The sequence below is a fragment of the Procambarus clarkii genome, chromosome 25 (genome assembly GCF_040958095.1).
Source record: "Procambarus clarkii isolate CNS0578487 chromosome 25, FALCON_Pclarkii_2.0, whole genome shotgun sequence".
NCBI classification, from domain to species: Eukaryota; Metazoa; Arthropoda; class Malacostraca; order Decapoda; family Cambaridae; genus Procambarus; species Procambarus clarkii.
Genome location: NC_091174.1, coordinates 9,280,353 through 9,296,974, shown reverse-complemented (window position 1 = coordinate 9,296,974; position 16,622 = coordinate 9,280,353). Strand labels below are relative to the sequence as shown.

The window sequence follows — 16,622 nt, the reverse complement described above, 5'->3', positions numbered from 1 at the left end:
GGCCTGGTGGTGGTGATGGGTGTGGCCTGGTGATGGGTGTGGCCTGGTGGTGGTGATGGGTGTGGCCTGGTGATGGGTGTGGCCTGGTGGTGGTGATGGGTGTGGCCTGGTGGTGGTGATGGGTGTGGCCTGGTGGTGATGGGTGTGGCCTGGTGGTGATGGGTGTATGATGGTGGTGATGGGTGTGGCCTGGTGGTGATGGGTGTATGGTAGTAGTGATGGGTGTGTAGGGGGGGGGGGAATAACATGAGGTGACGTGATGGGCCTGAGGGTGTGACGTGAGGGGGGGGGGTAGTGGGGGACCAACATTGGGGTCAACTTTCACCACAGGTCCCTCACCTGAGCCACGCGTCTCAAACCTCTCGCTGACTACGACTTTGGCTCTCACTCACCCACCAGAATATTCCCCTTCCCCCCCCCCTCCCCCAGCCCCCCCCCCCTCCTCCCCCAGCCCCCCACTCCCCCCTCCCCCAGCCCCCCCTCCTCCCCCAGCCCCCCACTCCCCCCTCCCCCTTCATCTTAACCCCCCACCACTCCTGTATCTCCACCATCGCCACATGATAGGAGGCACCACCACTACCTCCACCACTACCACTGTTAGACAAGTACTGTGATGAAGGTGTGTACTAGGGGAGTACTGTGATGTAACCAGTGTCAGGGGGAGTGTACTAGGGGAGTACCGTGCAGGAGCCACGGTGTTCCAGGGAAGAATTAGGGCTGGGAATCCCCTGAGGAAAATCCCCGGATATGTTTGTCAGCATCACCTGAGAGTTGAAGGAGGAGGAGGAGGAGGAGGAGGAGGAATGGAAAGAATAGGAGGAGCAGAAGGGGAAATGAGAGACAGAAGAGAGGAAGGAAGGGTGAGGAAAGAGGAGTTTTTTTGTTTTTAATTTTCTGCCACAGACTTGGCCACACATTTACAATGCTAACCAGCATATATACATTTTCTTCTGTCCTCACTGAACTACTTACCTAACATATACTGCTAGTACTGAAATCTGGCTCTTGTTGTACCTGTTGTATATTTTTGTGGTGTATTTCCTGATGTATGAATACTTTTGTCATTATAAAGTCTTGGAGGAGGCTTCCACAACTTTTGTCTGTGCATTCCACTCTTTGACCACCCATACAGGGTGGCTTCCACCTGGATTTGCTTGCCTATTTTGCCTATTCTCAAGATTTTGACAGTATAGGAAATCACTTTCGGCTGGAGGAGTAGTTTACTGGGCAGCGCTATACTCATGATTGGACACCATCATACCCACAATTCAGAGCTTGGTATACCACATATGTCAGACCAATCCTGTAGTATGCAGCCCCAGCATGGAGTCCGTATCTAGTCAAGGATAAGACTAAACTGGAAAAGGTTCAAAGGTTTGCCACCAGACTAGTACCCGAGCTGAGAGGTATGAGCTACGAGGAGAGACTACGGGAATTAAACCTCACGTCGCTGGAAGACAGAAGAGTTAGGGGGGACATGATCACCACATTCAAGATTCTGAAGGGAATTGATAGGGTAGATAAAGACAGGCTATTTAACACAAGGGGCACACGCACAAGGGGACACAGGTGGAAACTGAGTGCCCAAATGAGCCACAGAGATATTAGAAAGAACTTTTTTAGTGTCAGAGTAGTAGACAAATGGAATGCATTAGACAGTGATGTGGTGGAGGCTGACTCCATACACAGTTTCAAGTGTAGATATGATAGAGCCCACCTGTTGATTGACGGTTGAGAAGCGGGACCAAAGAGCCGGAGCTCAACCCCCGCAAGCACCACTAGGTGAGTACCTGTTCTGCTCCAACCTGTCCCTCCTAAGAGAGGAAGAAAGGCTTTCTTCCTCTGTAGGAAGAAAGCCGCTGGGCTCTCCATTCACACTATAGGAAAATGCAGTTTGCCAATTTAAAACTATGTTGATCTTCCTCCTCTGGTTGATACCTGGCTGATGGGGTTCTGGGAGTTCTTCTACTCCCCAAGCCCGGCCCGAGGCCAGGCTTGACTTGTGAGAGTTTGGTCCACCAGGCTGTTGCTTGGAGCGGGCCGCAGGCCCACATACCCACCACAGCCCGGTTGGTCCGGCACTCCTTGGAGGAATAAATCTAACAACAGTGGACCTCTGATGTTTATACAGTGTTCTCTGATTGTGCCTATGGCACCTCTGCTCTTCACTGGTTCTATTCTGCATTTTCTTCCATATCGTTCACTCCAGTACGTTGTTATTTTACTGTGTAGATTTGGTACTTGGCCCTCCAGTATCTTCCAGGTGTATATTATTTGATATCTCTCTCGTCTTCTTTCTAGTGAGTACATTTGGAGGGCTATTTAGGTGCTTTATTGCGACTATGCGTGCCGTATATGTTCTCTGTATTCCCTCTATTTCAGCAATCTCCTGCTCTGAAGGGGGAAGTGAGTACTGAGCAGTACTCAAGACGGGACAACACAAGTGACTTGAAGAGTACAACCATTGTGATGGGATCCCTGGATTTGAACGTTCTCGTAATCCACCCTATCATTAACCATCCTCTAAAACCATGTTGGTCTTCCCTCGTCAACAGAGACGAGGGGAAACACTGTCAACAGAGACGAGGGGAAACACTGTCAACAGAGACGAGGGGAAACACTGTCAACAGAGACGAGGGGAAACACTGTCAACAGAGACGAGGGCAGACACTGTCAACAGAGACGAGGGCAGACAGTCAACAGAGACGAGGGGAAACACTGTCAGCAGAGACGAGGGGAAACACTGTCAACAGAGACGAGGGCAGACACTGTCAACAGAGACGAGGGGAAACACTGTGAACAGAGACGAGGGCAGACACTGTCAACAGAGACGAGGGGAAACACTGTCAGCAGAGACGAGGGGAAACACTGTCAGCAGAGACGGGGGGAAACACTGTCAACAGAGACGAGGGGAAACTGTCAACAGAGACGAGGGGAAACACTGTCAACAGAGACGAGGGGAAACACTGTCAACAGAGACGAGGGCAGACACTGTCAACAGAGACGAGGGCTGACACTGTCAACAGAGACGAGGGCAAACACTGTCAACAGAGACGAGGAGAGACACTGTCAACAGAGACGAGGGGAGACACTGTCAACAGAGACGAGGGGAAACACTGTCAACAGAGACGAGGGGAAACACTGTCAACAGAGACGAGGGCAGACACTGTCAACAGAGACGAGGGCAGACACTGTCAACAGAGACGAGGGCAGACACTGTCAACAGAGACGAGGGCAGACACTGTCAACAGAGACGAGGAGAGACACTGTCAACAGAGACGAGGGCAGACACTGTCAACAGAGACGAGGAGAGACACTGTCAACAGAGACAAGGGGAGGCACTGTCAACAGAGACGAGAGGAAGCACTGTCAACAGAGACGAGGGAGACCTAACAGAGACGAGGGGAGATACTAAGAGAGTCGAGGGGACTGTTACCAGGCCGAGGGGAGAGACTGCGTACCGGGAGGGAAGGCAGCGAGCGACGGTTGGAGAGAACAGAGAAAGAGGGGAGCTGTGAGGGGGGAAATGAGAACAAACCAGTGTAGGGGAAGATGGTAACCTGAGCGGTGAGATACTCGGAGGCATCAAGTGACAGCCCGCCGGACGCCCCACCAGTGCCAGAAGTATAATGTTATATTGCCTTGTAAAACTTGTGTATATATGATTTATATTGGATTTTCTTAAATAAAGATAAGCAAAAAGATATTGGGATTAGCGTAGACCCGATTAAGGTGTACAAACAGCTTGGTGTGTGTGTGTGTGTGTGTGTGTGTGTGTGTGTGTGTGTGTGTGTGTGTGTGTGTGTGTGTGTGTGTGTGTGTGTGTGTGTGTGCGTGTGTGTGCGTGTGAGAGAGAGAGAGAGGTTGTAACCTATCTATGCCTCTCAACCAACGATCCACAGGTATTCGAGCTCTGTAATATTTGGATTTGATGTCCAAAGGGTTTATCAAAGCAGGGTTGAAATAGCCTAGCAAAGGAGGGTTGAAATAGCCTAGCAAAGCAGGGTTGAAATAGCCTAGCAAAGGAGGGTTGAAATAGCCTAGCAAAGCAGGGTTGAAATAGCATAGCAAAGGAGGGTTGAAATAGCCTAGCAAAGCAGGGTTGAAATAGCCTAGCAAAAGAGGGTTGAAATAGCCTAGCAAAGGAGGGTTGAAATAGCCTAGCAAAGGAGGGTTGAAATAGCCTAGCAAAGCAGGGTTGAAATAGCCTAGCAAAAGAGGGTTGAAATAGCCTAGCAAAGGAGGGTTGAAATAGCCTAGCAAAGGAGGGTTGAAATAGCCTAGCAAAGCAGGGTTGAAATAGCCTAGCAAAGCAGGGTTGAAATAGCCTAGCAAAGCAGGGTTGAAATAGCCTAGCAAAGCAGGGTTGAAATAGCCTAGCAAAGCAGGGTTGAAATAGCCTAGCAAAGCAGGGTTGAAATAGCCTAGTAAGGGAGGGTTGAAATAGCCTAAGCTGCTATTTTATTTTCTCAATAAACGTACTTGAACTTGACTGTCTTAACCTGCACCTCACGTCTAGCTGAGTATACATACATACATACATACACCTGAGTATACATACATACATACACCTGAGTATACATACATACATACACCTGAGTGTATTCCCCTTACCATATATACACAACCCCCCCCCCTTTCTGAAGATGTTCCAGGTAGGAACGAAGCGGTGTGTACTTGATAGTGTTCGAGCCTACATGAAGGCGCTTCAGGTGTACACAAGTGGTAACATGTCCAGAGGTGAGCCAGGGGGTTGAGTGACAGTTGCCGCTGGTGAGGAGGAAGCCATAGTCAGGTGTGTGGGTCGGGAGGCCGGGTGTGGGTGGCGGCGGCCCGCTGCCACACACAAGTGCTGCGTCCGGGGGGTTAGGGGGACCTCTTGCGCAAGGTGGGGGGCCTCGCCCCCCTCTCTCTCTCTCTCTTCTTGCCCCCCTCCTTCCTTCCTTCCCCCCCCCCCCCCTCCCCCAACACCCACCTTCCCCCCCACACACCCAGGTCCCCGCCCACCTGCCAAGCTCCACCCTTGACACCCTCTCGCTGTCTCCTGCGCACACCCGCTAACTTCCACACCTGGTGTGTCTCTCACACACCTGGTGCGTCTCTCACACACACCTGGTGCGTCTCTCACACACCTGGTGCGTCTCTCACACACCTGGTGCGTCTCTCACACACAGCTGGTGCGTCTCTCACACACACACCTGGTGTCTCTCTCTCACACCCGCCCTGTGAACGACGAGGCCTGGACCCGTCCAGCACTATATATATGCCTCCGGGCTCACCATAGCCCGTGCTACATGTGGTTCATTTAGACACTGGGTGTCCATCTGTGTCCCCTCATCCGTCTATTGGTCGACACGGCGTATGGAGGGATTTATCAGGGGGAAAGCGCCAAGACTATTATCAACTCAGCTCTGTTGTTGTTGTTGTTATAGATTCAGCTACTCGGAACATGTTCCAAGTAGCACGGGCTATGGTGAGCCCGTAGTGGACTTACCTGGCACAGGAACGGGGCAAGTAGCACGGGCTATGGTGAGTCCGTAGTGGACTTACCTGGCACAGGAACGGGGCAAGTAGCACGGGCTATGGTGAGCCCGTAGTGGACTTACCTGGCACAGGAACGGGGCAAGTAGCACGGGCTATGGTGAGCCCGTAGTGGACTTACCTGGCACAGGAACGGGGCAAGTAGCACGGGCTATGGTGAGCCCGTAATTAATATGGGCCTCTGGAGTTAGGTTGGGTGTTATGTCACTCCCAGATCCTTTTCTCTAGTCGTTATAGGGAGGTAGTTTCTCTTCATCAGGTATCGGCCTTTCGGTCTCCTGGCTTCTGATCCCATTTCAACACCTTACATTTGCTGGTGTTGAACTCTAGCAACCATTTCTCAGACCAGCTCTACAACCTGTTCAAGTCGTCCTGAAGAATCTTACAGTCCTCATCAGCCTCAATCCTCCTCGTTAGTTTTGCATCATCTGCAAACATTGACACATAAGTCTCAACTCCTGCAGTCAAGACGTTTATATAAATGAGGAATAGTATGGGACCCAGGAGTGATCCTTGAGGCACCCCGCTTGTTACTCTCCGCCAGTCCCACTCCTCGCCCCTCACTGTCACTCTCTGACACCTGTCTGTTAGGTAAGTCCTTACCCATGTTAATGCGTTGCCGCCTTCTCCCGCCTGCCTCTCAAGTTTGCATAGTAGCCTTCTGTGTGGTACTGTATCAAAGGCTTTTTGGCAGTCCAGAAATATGTAATCTTCCTATCCTTCTCTGTCTTGTCTTGTTTTCATTACCTTATCATAAAACTCCAGGAGGTTCGTCAGGCAGGATTTCTCTGCTCTAAAGCTGTGTTGTTGTTCACTTACAAACCTAATTCTTTCTAGGTGTGCAACTAGTCGTAGTATTATAATACTATAATGTGTGAGTGAGAGTGAGTGAGTGTGTGTGCGTGTGAGTGAGTGACCTTCATGGTGGAGTGAGCACACAGCCACACCAGGTGGTGTTGGGACTCACAGGGTAAATAAAGGCTTGTTCTCATGCCCCCCTTCCCACAATCCCCCCTTCCGCCCCTGCAGGGGGCAAGGGAAGGAGGGGGCGGGGGCGCCCATAAGCCGGAACCTTTAAAACTGAGGTCATTACCCAACCTGTAGCCGCGATGCTCAGTCTTTTTGTATCTTTGGTAATATATATATATATATATATATATATATATATATATATATATATATATATATATATATATATATATATATATATATATATATATATATATATATATATATATATATATATATATATATATTATATATATATATATATATATATATATATGTCGTACCTAATAGCCAGAACTCACTTCTCAGCCTACTATGCAAGGCCCGATTTGCCTAATAAGCCAAGTTTTCATGAATTAATGTTTTTTCGTCTACCTAACCTACCTAACCTAACCTAACCTAGCTTTTTTTGGCTACCTAACCTAACCTTACCTATAAAGATAAGTTAGATTAGGTTAGGTAGGGTTGGTTAGGTTCGGTCATATATCTACGTTAATTTTAACTCCAATAAAAAAAATTGACCTCATACATAATGAAATGGGAAGCTTTATCATTTCATAAGAAAAAAATTATATAAAATATATTAATTCAGGAAAACTTGGCTTATTAGGCAAATCGGGCCTTGCATAGTAGGCTGAGAAGTGAGTTCTGGCTACTAGGTACGACATATATATATATATATATATATATATATATATATATATATATATATATATATATATATATATATATATATATATAACTGAAAACTCACACCCCAGAAGTGACTCGAACCCATACTCCCACAACTGGTATGTACAGGGACGCCTTAATCCGCTTGACCATCACGACCGGACATAAGGAAGTGATAGCCGAGGCTATCCTTATGTCCTTATGTCCGGTCGTGATGGTCAAGCGGATTAAGGCGTCCCTGTACATACCAGTTGTGGGAGTATGGGTTCGAGTCACTTCTGGGGTGTGAGTTTTCAGTTGTATATAGTCCTGGGGACCATTCAGGCTTGTTTGCATATATATATATATATATATATATATAACAACGACAGCAAATTTGACGTTTCTCAAATCAGGGGGAACAGTCTTTTTTCCATTGTGGGGACAATGACCAGCCTTCTCACCTATTTGTTGTTAGGTGAACAGAAGCATCAGGTGTGTGGACGTGTAGCCACACGTCTCGTCCTGCCCTGGGGGGACTTACTGTGACTATGAACCGACTGTGCTAGCTACATAAGGTCGTATTTTCCATCCTTTCAAAAGCTGAGTTCTTCTTCAAGCGGATATCCTCCACTTGGAACAAAACGTTCCAAGTAGCACCGTCTATGGTGAGCCCATAGTGGACTTGACATCACTTCCTTCCCTTCCAAGTTATGTACACACACAATAAGTAATATTATTATTGTAAGTAACATGAAGATATTAACGTTGCTAATGCTTCTGCTCTTGTCCTATCCATAAGGGGTGACGGAGCTCTAGCTCCTCGTACCCGCCTCATGTTGAACCTGGTCCGGGTTTTAAGTTCTCGTTCTCTCTCTCTCTCTCTCTCTCTCTCTCTCTCTCTCTCTCTCTCTCTCTCTCTCTCTCTCTCTCTCTCTCTCTCTCTCTCTCTCTCTCTCTCTCTCACACAGACCAAGGAGAGCAGAGACAGTAAGAGACACACAGAAAGGGGGGAGATGGGAGAGGAAGGGGAGATGATGATAATGATAAAGATTAAGCCACCCAAAAGGTGGCACGGGCATGAATAGCCCGTAAGTGGTGGCCCTTTTGAGCCATTACCAGTATCAAGAGCTGATACTGGAGATCTGTGGAGGTGCGACTGCACCCTGCGTGACGGGAGATGTCTCCCGGACCAAATGGTGACCAGAATGGTGGAGATGGATGATGGAAGGGGTAAGACATATGATGGAAGGGGTAAGACATGTACTGGGAGGAAGGGGGGGGGGGGAGGCGAGAACCGGCCTGGACCGGTTATCACACCTTTGGCGTCACGCTCCGCCAGTGTGACGTCACAGTCCTCAACACCTACCCAGGGCACGTGTGGGGTATGGTAGTGTTGGAGGGGGCAGGTGTGGGGTATGGTAGTGTTGGAGGGGCAGGTGTGGGGTATGGTAGTGTTGGAGGGGCAGGTGTGGGGTATGGTAGTGTTGCAGGGGGCAGGTGTGGGGTATGGTAGTGTTGGAGGGGGCAGGTGTGGGGGTATGGTAGTGTTGGAGGGGGCAGGTGTGGGGTATGGTAGTGTTGCAGGGGCAGGTGTGGGGTATGGTAGTGTTGGAGGGGCAGGTGTGGGGTATGGTAGTGTTGCAGGGGCAGGTGTGGGGTATGGTAGTGTTGCAGGGGCAGGTGTGGGGTATGGTAGTGTTGCAGGGGCAGGTGTGGGGGTATGGTAGTGTTGCAGGGGCACGTGTGGGGTATGGTAGTGTTGGAGGGGGCAGGTGTGGGGTATGGTAGTGTTGGAGGGGCAGGTGTGGGGTATGGTAGTGTTGCAGGGGCAGGTGTGGGGGTATGGTAGTGTTGCAGGGGCAGGTGTGGGGGTATGGTAGTGTTGCAGGGGCAGGTGTGGGGTATGGTAGTGTTGCAGGGACAGGTGTGGGGGTATGGTAGTGTTGCAGGGGCACGTGTGGGGTATGGTAGTGTTGCAGGGGCAGGTGTGGGGTATGGTAGTGTTGCAGGGGCACGTGTGGCGTATGGTAGTGTTGCAGGGGCACGTGTGGCGTATGGTAGTGTTGCAGGGGCAGGTGTGGGGTATGGTAGTGTTGCAGGGGCAGGTGTGGGGTATGGTAGTGTTGCGTCAGTGAAGGAAGCACCAGTGAAGGCAGCACCAGGGAAGGCAGCACCAGGGAAGGCAGCACCAGTGAAGGCAGCACCAGGGAAGGCAGCACCAGTGAAGGCAGCACCAGGGAAGGCAGCACCAGGGAAGGCAGCACCAGGGAAGGCAGCACCAGGGAAGGCAGCACCAGTGAAGACAGCACCAGGGAAGGCAGCACCAGTGAAGACAGCACCAGGGAAGGCAGCACCAGGGAAGGCAGCACCAGGGAAGGAAGCACCAGTGAAGGCAGCACCAGGGAAGGCAGCACCAGGGAAGGCAGCACCAGGGAAGGCAGCACCAGGGAAGGCAGCACCAGGGAAGGCAGCACCAGGGAAGACAGCACCAGGGAAGGCAGCACCAGGGAAGGCAGCACCAGTGAAGACAGCACCAGGGAAGGCAGCACCAGGGAAGACAGCACCAGGGAAGGCAGCACCAGTGAAGACAGCACCAGGGAAGGCAGCACCAGGGAAGGCAGCACCAGGGAAGGCAGCACCAGTGAAGACAGCACCAGGGAAGGCAGCACCAGGGAAGGCAGCACCAGTGAAGGCAGCACCAGGGAAGGCAGCACCAGGGAAGGCAGCACCAGTGAAGGCAGCACCAGGGAAGACAGCACCAGGGAAGGTAGCACCAGGGAAGGCAGCACCAGGGAAGGCAGGACCAGGGAAGACAGCACCAGGGAAGGCAGCACCAGTGAAGACAGCACCAGGGAATGCAGCACCAGTGAAGACAGCACCAGGGAAGGCAGCACCAGCGAAGGCAGCACCAGCGAAGGCAGCACCAGGGAAGGCAGCACCAGTGAAGGCAGCACCAGGGAAGGCAGCACCAGGGAAGGCAGCACCAGGGAAGGCAGCACCAGTGAAGGCAGCACCAGTGAAGACAGCACCAGGGAAGACAGCACCAGGGAAGGCAGCACCAATGAAGACAGCACCAGGGAAGGCAGCACCAGTGAAGGCAGCACCAGGGAAGACAGCACCAGGGAAGGCAGCACCAGTGAAGACAGCACCAGGGAAGGCAGCACCAGTGAAGACAGCACCAGGGAAGACAGCACCAGGGAAGGCAGCACCAGTGAAGACAGCACCAGGGAAGGCAGCACCAGTGAAGACAGCACCAGGGAAGGCAGCACCAATGAAGACAGCACCAGGGAAGACAGCACCAGGGAAGGCAGCACCAGGGAAGACAGCACCAGGGAAGGCAGCACCAGGGAAGGCAGCACCAGGGAAGGCAGCACGAATGAAGACAGCACCAGGGAAGATAGCACCAGGGAAGACAGCACCAGGGAAGGCAGCACCAGGGAAGGCAGCACCAGGGAAGGCAGCACCAGGGAAGGCAGCAAAGCTAAGGACCTCCATGACCTTGAGATGATGACGTCACCAAGACCATCTTAAGTCAACACATGGCTGGTGACTGACGTACAGAGGCCCCCCCCCCTACTTGTGTATACATGCACCCTGTATACATACATACATACATAAATACATTCATACATTCATACATTCATATATCTATACATGCATTTGAAGTTAATCACTGCAAATGCAAGGTAATGTTTAGGATAGGGGACCAAAACGACGGTCCAGCTTATAAAGAAGTAGTTTTTTTGTCGCTAAAAATACATTCATATCTAAACCAATCGACACAAAAGAAATTAAAAATATAGCACACATGATCCAGACATACAAAATATTCAAGAGGGGGATGAGCCACAGAGATGTGAGTAAACACCTCTTCTGTGTAAAAGCAGCAAGTGGGAGCAACAAGAAGCGAACATTGGGAAGCTGGGGATCCAAGAGTTGAAGTTCGACCCAACAACAAACTCTGTCAGATAAGAATTATTACTCCAAGACAGACAGAGACAGAGGTACATCTTGACGTCTGAGATATAAATACACTTGAGGCAGCCATCAAGCACTTCTCAGTGACGTCTCTGTCTCCCCCCTCCATGCCTTGTGGCTAGGGGGGGGGGGGATAGGACCCCAGAAGCTACATATCCCCCCACCCCCCACCCCTACACCCCCCTGAAGTAGGACCCAAATATCACAGTAACAAGGTTATCGTGAATAACCCAACTTAATTATGGGATCACTATAGACCGTGCTACATGGACATTTTGTTCACCGTAAAACCTAAAACAACAACAACAACCCGAAGTAGCCAGAACGGGACAGTAGGTGGAACGGGACAGTAGGTGGAACGGGACAGTAGGTGGAACGGGACAGTAGGTGGAACGGGACAGTAGGTGGAACGGGACAGTAGGTGGAACGGGACAGTAGGTGGAACGGGACAGTAGGTGGAACGGGACAGTAGGTGGAACGGGACAGTAGGTGGAACGGGACAGTAGGCAGAACGGGACAGTAGGTGGAACGGGACAGTAGGTGGAACGGGACAGTAGGTGGAACGGGACAGTAGGTGGAACGGGACAGTAGGCAGAACGGGACAGTAGGTGGAACGGGACAGTAGGTGGAACGGGACAGTAGGTGGAACGGGACAGTAGGCAGAACGGGACAGTAGGTGGAACGGGACAGTAGGTGGAACGGGACAGTAGGTGGAACGGGACAGTAGGCAGAACGGGACAGTAGGTGGAACGGGACAGTAGGTGGAACGGGACAGTAGGTGGAACGGGACAGTAGGTGGAACGGGACAGTAGGCAGAACGGGACAGTAGGTGGAACGGGACAGTAGGTGGAACGGGACAGTAGGTGGAACGGGACAGTAGGTGGAACGGGACAGTAGGTGGAACGGGACAGTAGGCAGAACGGGACAGTAGGTGGAACGGGACAGTAGGTGGAACGGGACAGTAGGTGGAACGGGACAGTAGGTGGAACGGGACAGTAGGCAGAACGGGACAGTAGGTGGAACGGGACAGTAGGTGGAACGGGACAGTAGGTGGAACGGGACAGTAGGCAGAACGGGACAGTAGGTGGAACGGGACAGTAGGTGGAACGGGACAGTAGGTGGAACGGGACAGTAGGCAGAACGGGACAGTAGGTGGAACGGGACAGTAGGTGGAACGGGACAGTAGGTGGTGTGGGAACCGACCTGTGAGATTTATATTTATTTAATTTATATGAATTTATATTTACGTTAATTTATATACTTCGATAGCAATTTGTATAATGTTAAGTGGACTGTATTTCTGCAATAATCTCATAATCTCACAAATCGATCCTCTACACATTAGGGGGGGTTTATATTACACATATGCAGCCAATCAAATTACAGTAATAGCTACATACATTGATGAGGTTCCTTCTCTTATAGTACAGCAGGTTAGTCCACCAGGTATAACTAGAGTGTAGACACCAAATTATCCTCTTTGAGGTAGCTTCTATCACCCAGTAACTGGTGCACATAATCTTGCATCCTCGTCTTGACCTGTCAAAAGTGCGCTAGCTGTGAAGCCAGAATCCTATATATGACAAGCTATATCAGAGAAAACACTATACAGTACATGGAACATTAAAGACCTGGCTTAATTACCTTTAGTATGAGGCGATTTCGCGTTCTAACCGGCTAACCCTATATCCTGACATTAATGGCCATAAATGAATGATAAACGGGTTTCGGATAGACACTTAACTTGTATTTGTAGACAGCGTGTTGACAATGGTACACCTTTGGGTTCCATAACACTACGTCCAAGTAAATTTAACAGGAGCCGAATTTGCTCCCGTGTGAGCCTCTGGTCTCAATAAACAACAATGGCTGCCCTCCTTCCCCACTGACGCCTGGCCTACTTTGTCCAGATTTCAGAAAGTGATAGAAGGGTTACATTTACTCTACTTTAATATTGATAATTAAGTTAATTTATATAAGATGTTTTTATGATGGTAAAGTCCAAAGACTAATGTATTTAAGAATAATTCCCAGCAGAATAGCTGGTGAATTATAATGGTATGTGGTGATGATATCCCGTTTTCTTTAGATGGTAATTCCACTACAAGTTACGTTTTCTATGGGTAACTTGTTTATACAACACAGCTCTTATCTGTCTGTATGATATATTAAATGCTGTCGGATTTTCCGACATAATTCCCCAGGGGGCTGCTCACGGGTCGAAGTCCTAATTAGAACAGACGAACACCGATACTCCTCCTTCGAATTATTAGATTAATTTGATGTTAGTAGTTAGTAATCACACATTTGTGTCTGTTCGTACAGGACGGATGTCCCGTACTAGAGTTGCAGGGGTTAGAAGTCTAATGCGATTTCATTTCCCTGTCAACTCTTGAAAGGCTAATATTCAAGCCTTATTACATATTATTTAACCCAGAAGACTGGATGTGATCAAGTACTACAGTCAAGTATGATTCAGGGACTGCAGTGAGATCAGTGACATTAGATATAACTTGAAGTTTCTTCAGGTAACTAGTCACTGATATATAAACACTGAGGCCCATGGAATACATCTTGATTAAATAATAAATGTATCAAATCAGTCATCAAATTTATTGGGGTTTAATTTAGTTAATTGATTCAGAAGATTGAATAGCTCATCATTAAAGTAAAGTATGGTTCTGAGACTGCAGTGGGTTCAGTGACATTGGTCGCAGTGACTTGTAGCTGTTTTAGGCTACTGTTCACTGATTTGCCACTGAGGCCTCATGAACTCATCTCCAGCTTTAAATGATGATACTAACATCAACTTCTGTTGGTATAGTCAGCTATAATCTCCTTAGTATAATGCTACTGGAGAAATATAATCAGCTGACAAATTTAGATTTCTATTGGTATTGTTTATCTGCAGGCATAGGTCTCCTCAGGCTTGATACTGGGCCTGAGAGTAATTTACCTCCTGCAGAGTTTAACATGGTTATACCCTGATATTTAGTAGGGCTACCGATGAATCGATGACAATAGTCTGTCCCAACAAGGAGACCGAAGTCAGTGAGGTGATCAGACTTAATATTATCTGCCAATTTTATTCCTCTATTTCTCAGGAATTTGGCTGTTGCTCTCAGACCTTGAACTTGTAGGTCTACTGGTATTTTGTCCACCACAATGGCTTGTACTCGACAGACGTACCTGCCTAAGCGTACTGATGGTTGTACCACCTGGTAGACTTGAGGTCCTGCATCTGTTACAAACCCTGAGATGTTGAATGACATCTGGGCTACAGGCCTTAATTGTAGTTCATCTGCCAGCTTTTTAGTGATATATGTTCTCTGAGATCCTTGGTCAAACAACCCACGGGTATGGACCTTGGCCCTCTTATTCAGGATGGTAATTTGGGCAGTAGGCAAAGTCGTATTACCTTTAGACTTTGCTGATTGGACACTCTTTGTTTGTTGCACCTTGCAGTACTGTACTGTGGTGGGAATGCTATCTTCCACCTTGGGGTTTGGAGACGTTGTTTTGGTGTCTCTGCACAATGCTGCATGGTGCTGACCTTTGTTACACCTATTACAGGTGTGTAATTGGGTATCACAGTCGTTGATGTTATGTTTCCTGAGGCACCTCGTGCAATGTTGCAAATCTTTGAGTCGCTCAACACGGGCGTCACTATCAGGAAAATTAGAGCAGTGGTACATTGAATGTTTCTCATTGCAGAACAAACATGTTCCATAGCTTCCAGTACCCTTTGGTGTCATGTTCTTGGGTGACACAGTAACTATAGGCTTGGAGGGTCCCACTGCATATACGCCCACACTGCCACTGTTCCACTTTGGTGTTGAATTATATTGTCTAGATTGATTTGGAGTACCTTTGGTACTCTGTGGTTTACTATTATTGGTTTCTGAAGGTTTACTTGGTGGTTTTAATTTGTCATGTGTTCGTAATTGATGAACTACTGACTTTAAACCTTCAGATATTTCATTCATAGATAAGATGCTTTTATTGTAATGAGCACTCATTTGTCTCAATATGTCCCTAGGTATTTTCTCCTGGACAATTATTTTCAAGACCCACTCAGCCCCGTTTGTATCTGCTGTCAGGCTGAGGGCATTGATCAATGATTCTATCTCCAGCTTGAAAACTTGGAGTGAATCAGCTGAAGCCTCCGGTGGGGGTAAATGCAACAGCTCATGAACTAAATGTGATGTTCTTACTTCTGGATCAGCATAATTATCCTTGAGGAGTTTTACTGCCAGATCATAGCCGTCATTAGTTAATCTCAGATGGGATACTACTGTTTTAGCCTCACCTGATAATTGGCCTTGCAAATAAGAGAATTTACTACTCTTTGGTAAAGATTGTTTTGAGTCTACAAGGTCAACGAATTTGTTCCAAAATTCGTCCCAATCTTCCTCATCTTTTCCTGAGAAAGTGGGTAAATTAATTGGAGGGAGTCGAGCTTCTGCTTGACTCGTATTAGATGCAACTGTTGTTGTTGTTGCTGTTGCCTTGTTCTGGGCAATTAATTTGACATAAGGCTGTAACGTGGCCTGAGTGTGATCTTCATAATTCGCAAGATCAACCATAATGTCGTCTATTTCTGTTTCTGATAAATTAGTGTTGGCAAGTTCAGCCACATATGTTGCTATTTGGCATTTGATTTGCTCAAATTTACCTGCAGCTGCTTGATAATAGCTTTCCAGGTCAGCATAATCAACTGTTGATTGTTGTGACAAATCTTCACATTTCTTGATCTGTCTTGTTAAGTGGCCTTTAAGACCTGCAAGGGTTCTTTTCATTCTCCCTGCATTATCCATACTGGCTCGTTGGTGAAGCCTTGTGGGACTTGTACTTGGGCTGCTCATAATACTGAACAAACACTAATGGTAGCCTAGGGTAAATTCTGAACTCACTAGGCAATAATCCTACCTCTACTAGAGGTTAGCACTTAAAATTAATACACATTATATATATACAATCATACACACTAATGATTTGAGTGATAAACCAGTGTCACTGGAAGTACCTTTAGGTTAGCTCTTCTATATCACCCTAGGATGGTAGAGACACTAATTAATCACTCAAAGGTGTAATGATCATAAGTAAATTATTATATATACACAACTCAACTCGAGTTGATAAAAATTACACCCAAAATAGGGTCTGGACCATTCATTAATGGTGTTAGGTTGTTCAATATAGTACAACTGACTATGGTAATAATGGGACTAGGATGAACGATAATAGTTCAACTAGTCATATCCTACCCTGTTGTGGGTTGGCAATTAGTAAATATTATATTGAGATCACTAGTGCAATATATATTAAATAATTCTCTATTTTGGAGAAATAATATACACAATTATTGATAATAGCCTCTTAATTAGCCTCTATGAAACTTCTAATATTATCTAGAAGTATTAAATATTATTAGTGACCTC

The 16,622-nt window shown here is 48.0% G+C and overlaps 2 protein-coding genes across 2 annotated transcripts in view; one reads left to right on the top strand and one right to left on the bottom strand.

The window, feature by feature from the left end:
* Nucleotides 1-16,622, top strand: part of LOC123756470 (piwi-like protein Siwi) — a 148,853-nt gene that overhangs the window by 66,432 nt on the left and 65,799 nt on the right. The gene's annotated exons all lie outside the window — the stretch shown is intronic.
* On the bottom strand, nt 5,893-10,698 carry LOC138368358 (trophinin-like). Its single transcript, XM_069330887.1, has 2 exons — nt 9,363-10,698; nt 5,893-5,969 (listed from the first exon to the last, which is right to left on the bottom strand). Exons 1-2 carry the CDS (start codon nt 10,696-10,698, stop codon nt 5,893-5,895), a joined length of 1,413 nt encoding a protein of 470 aa, XP_069186988.1.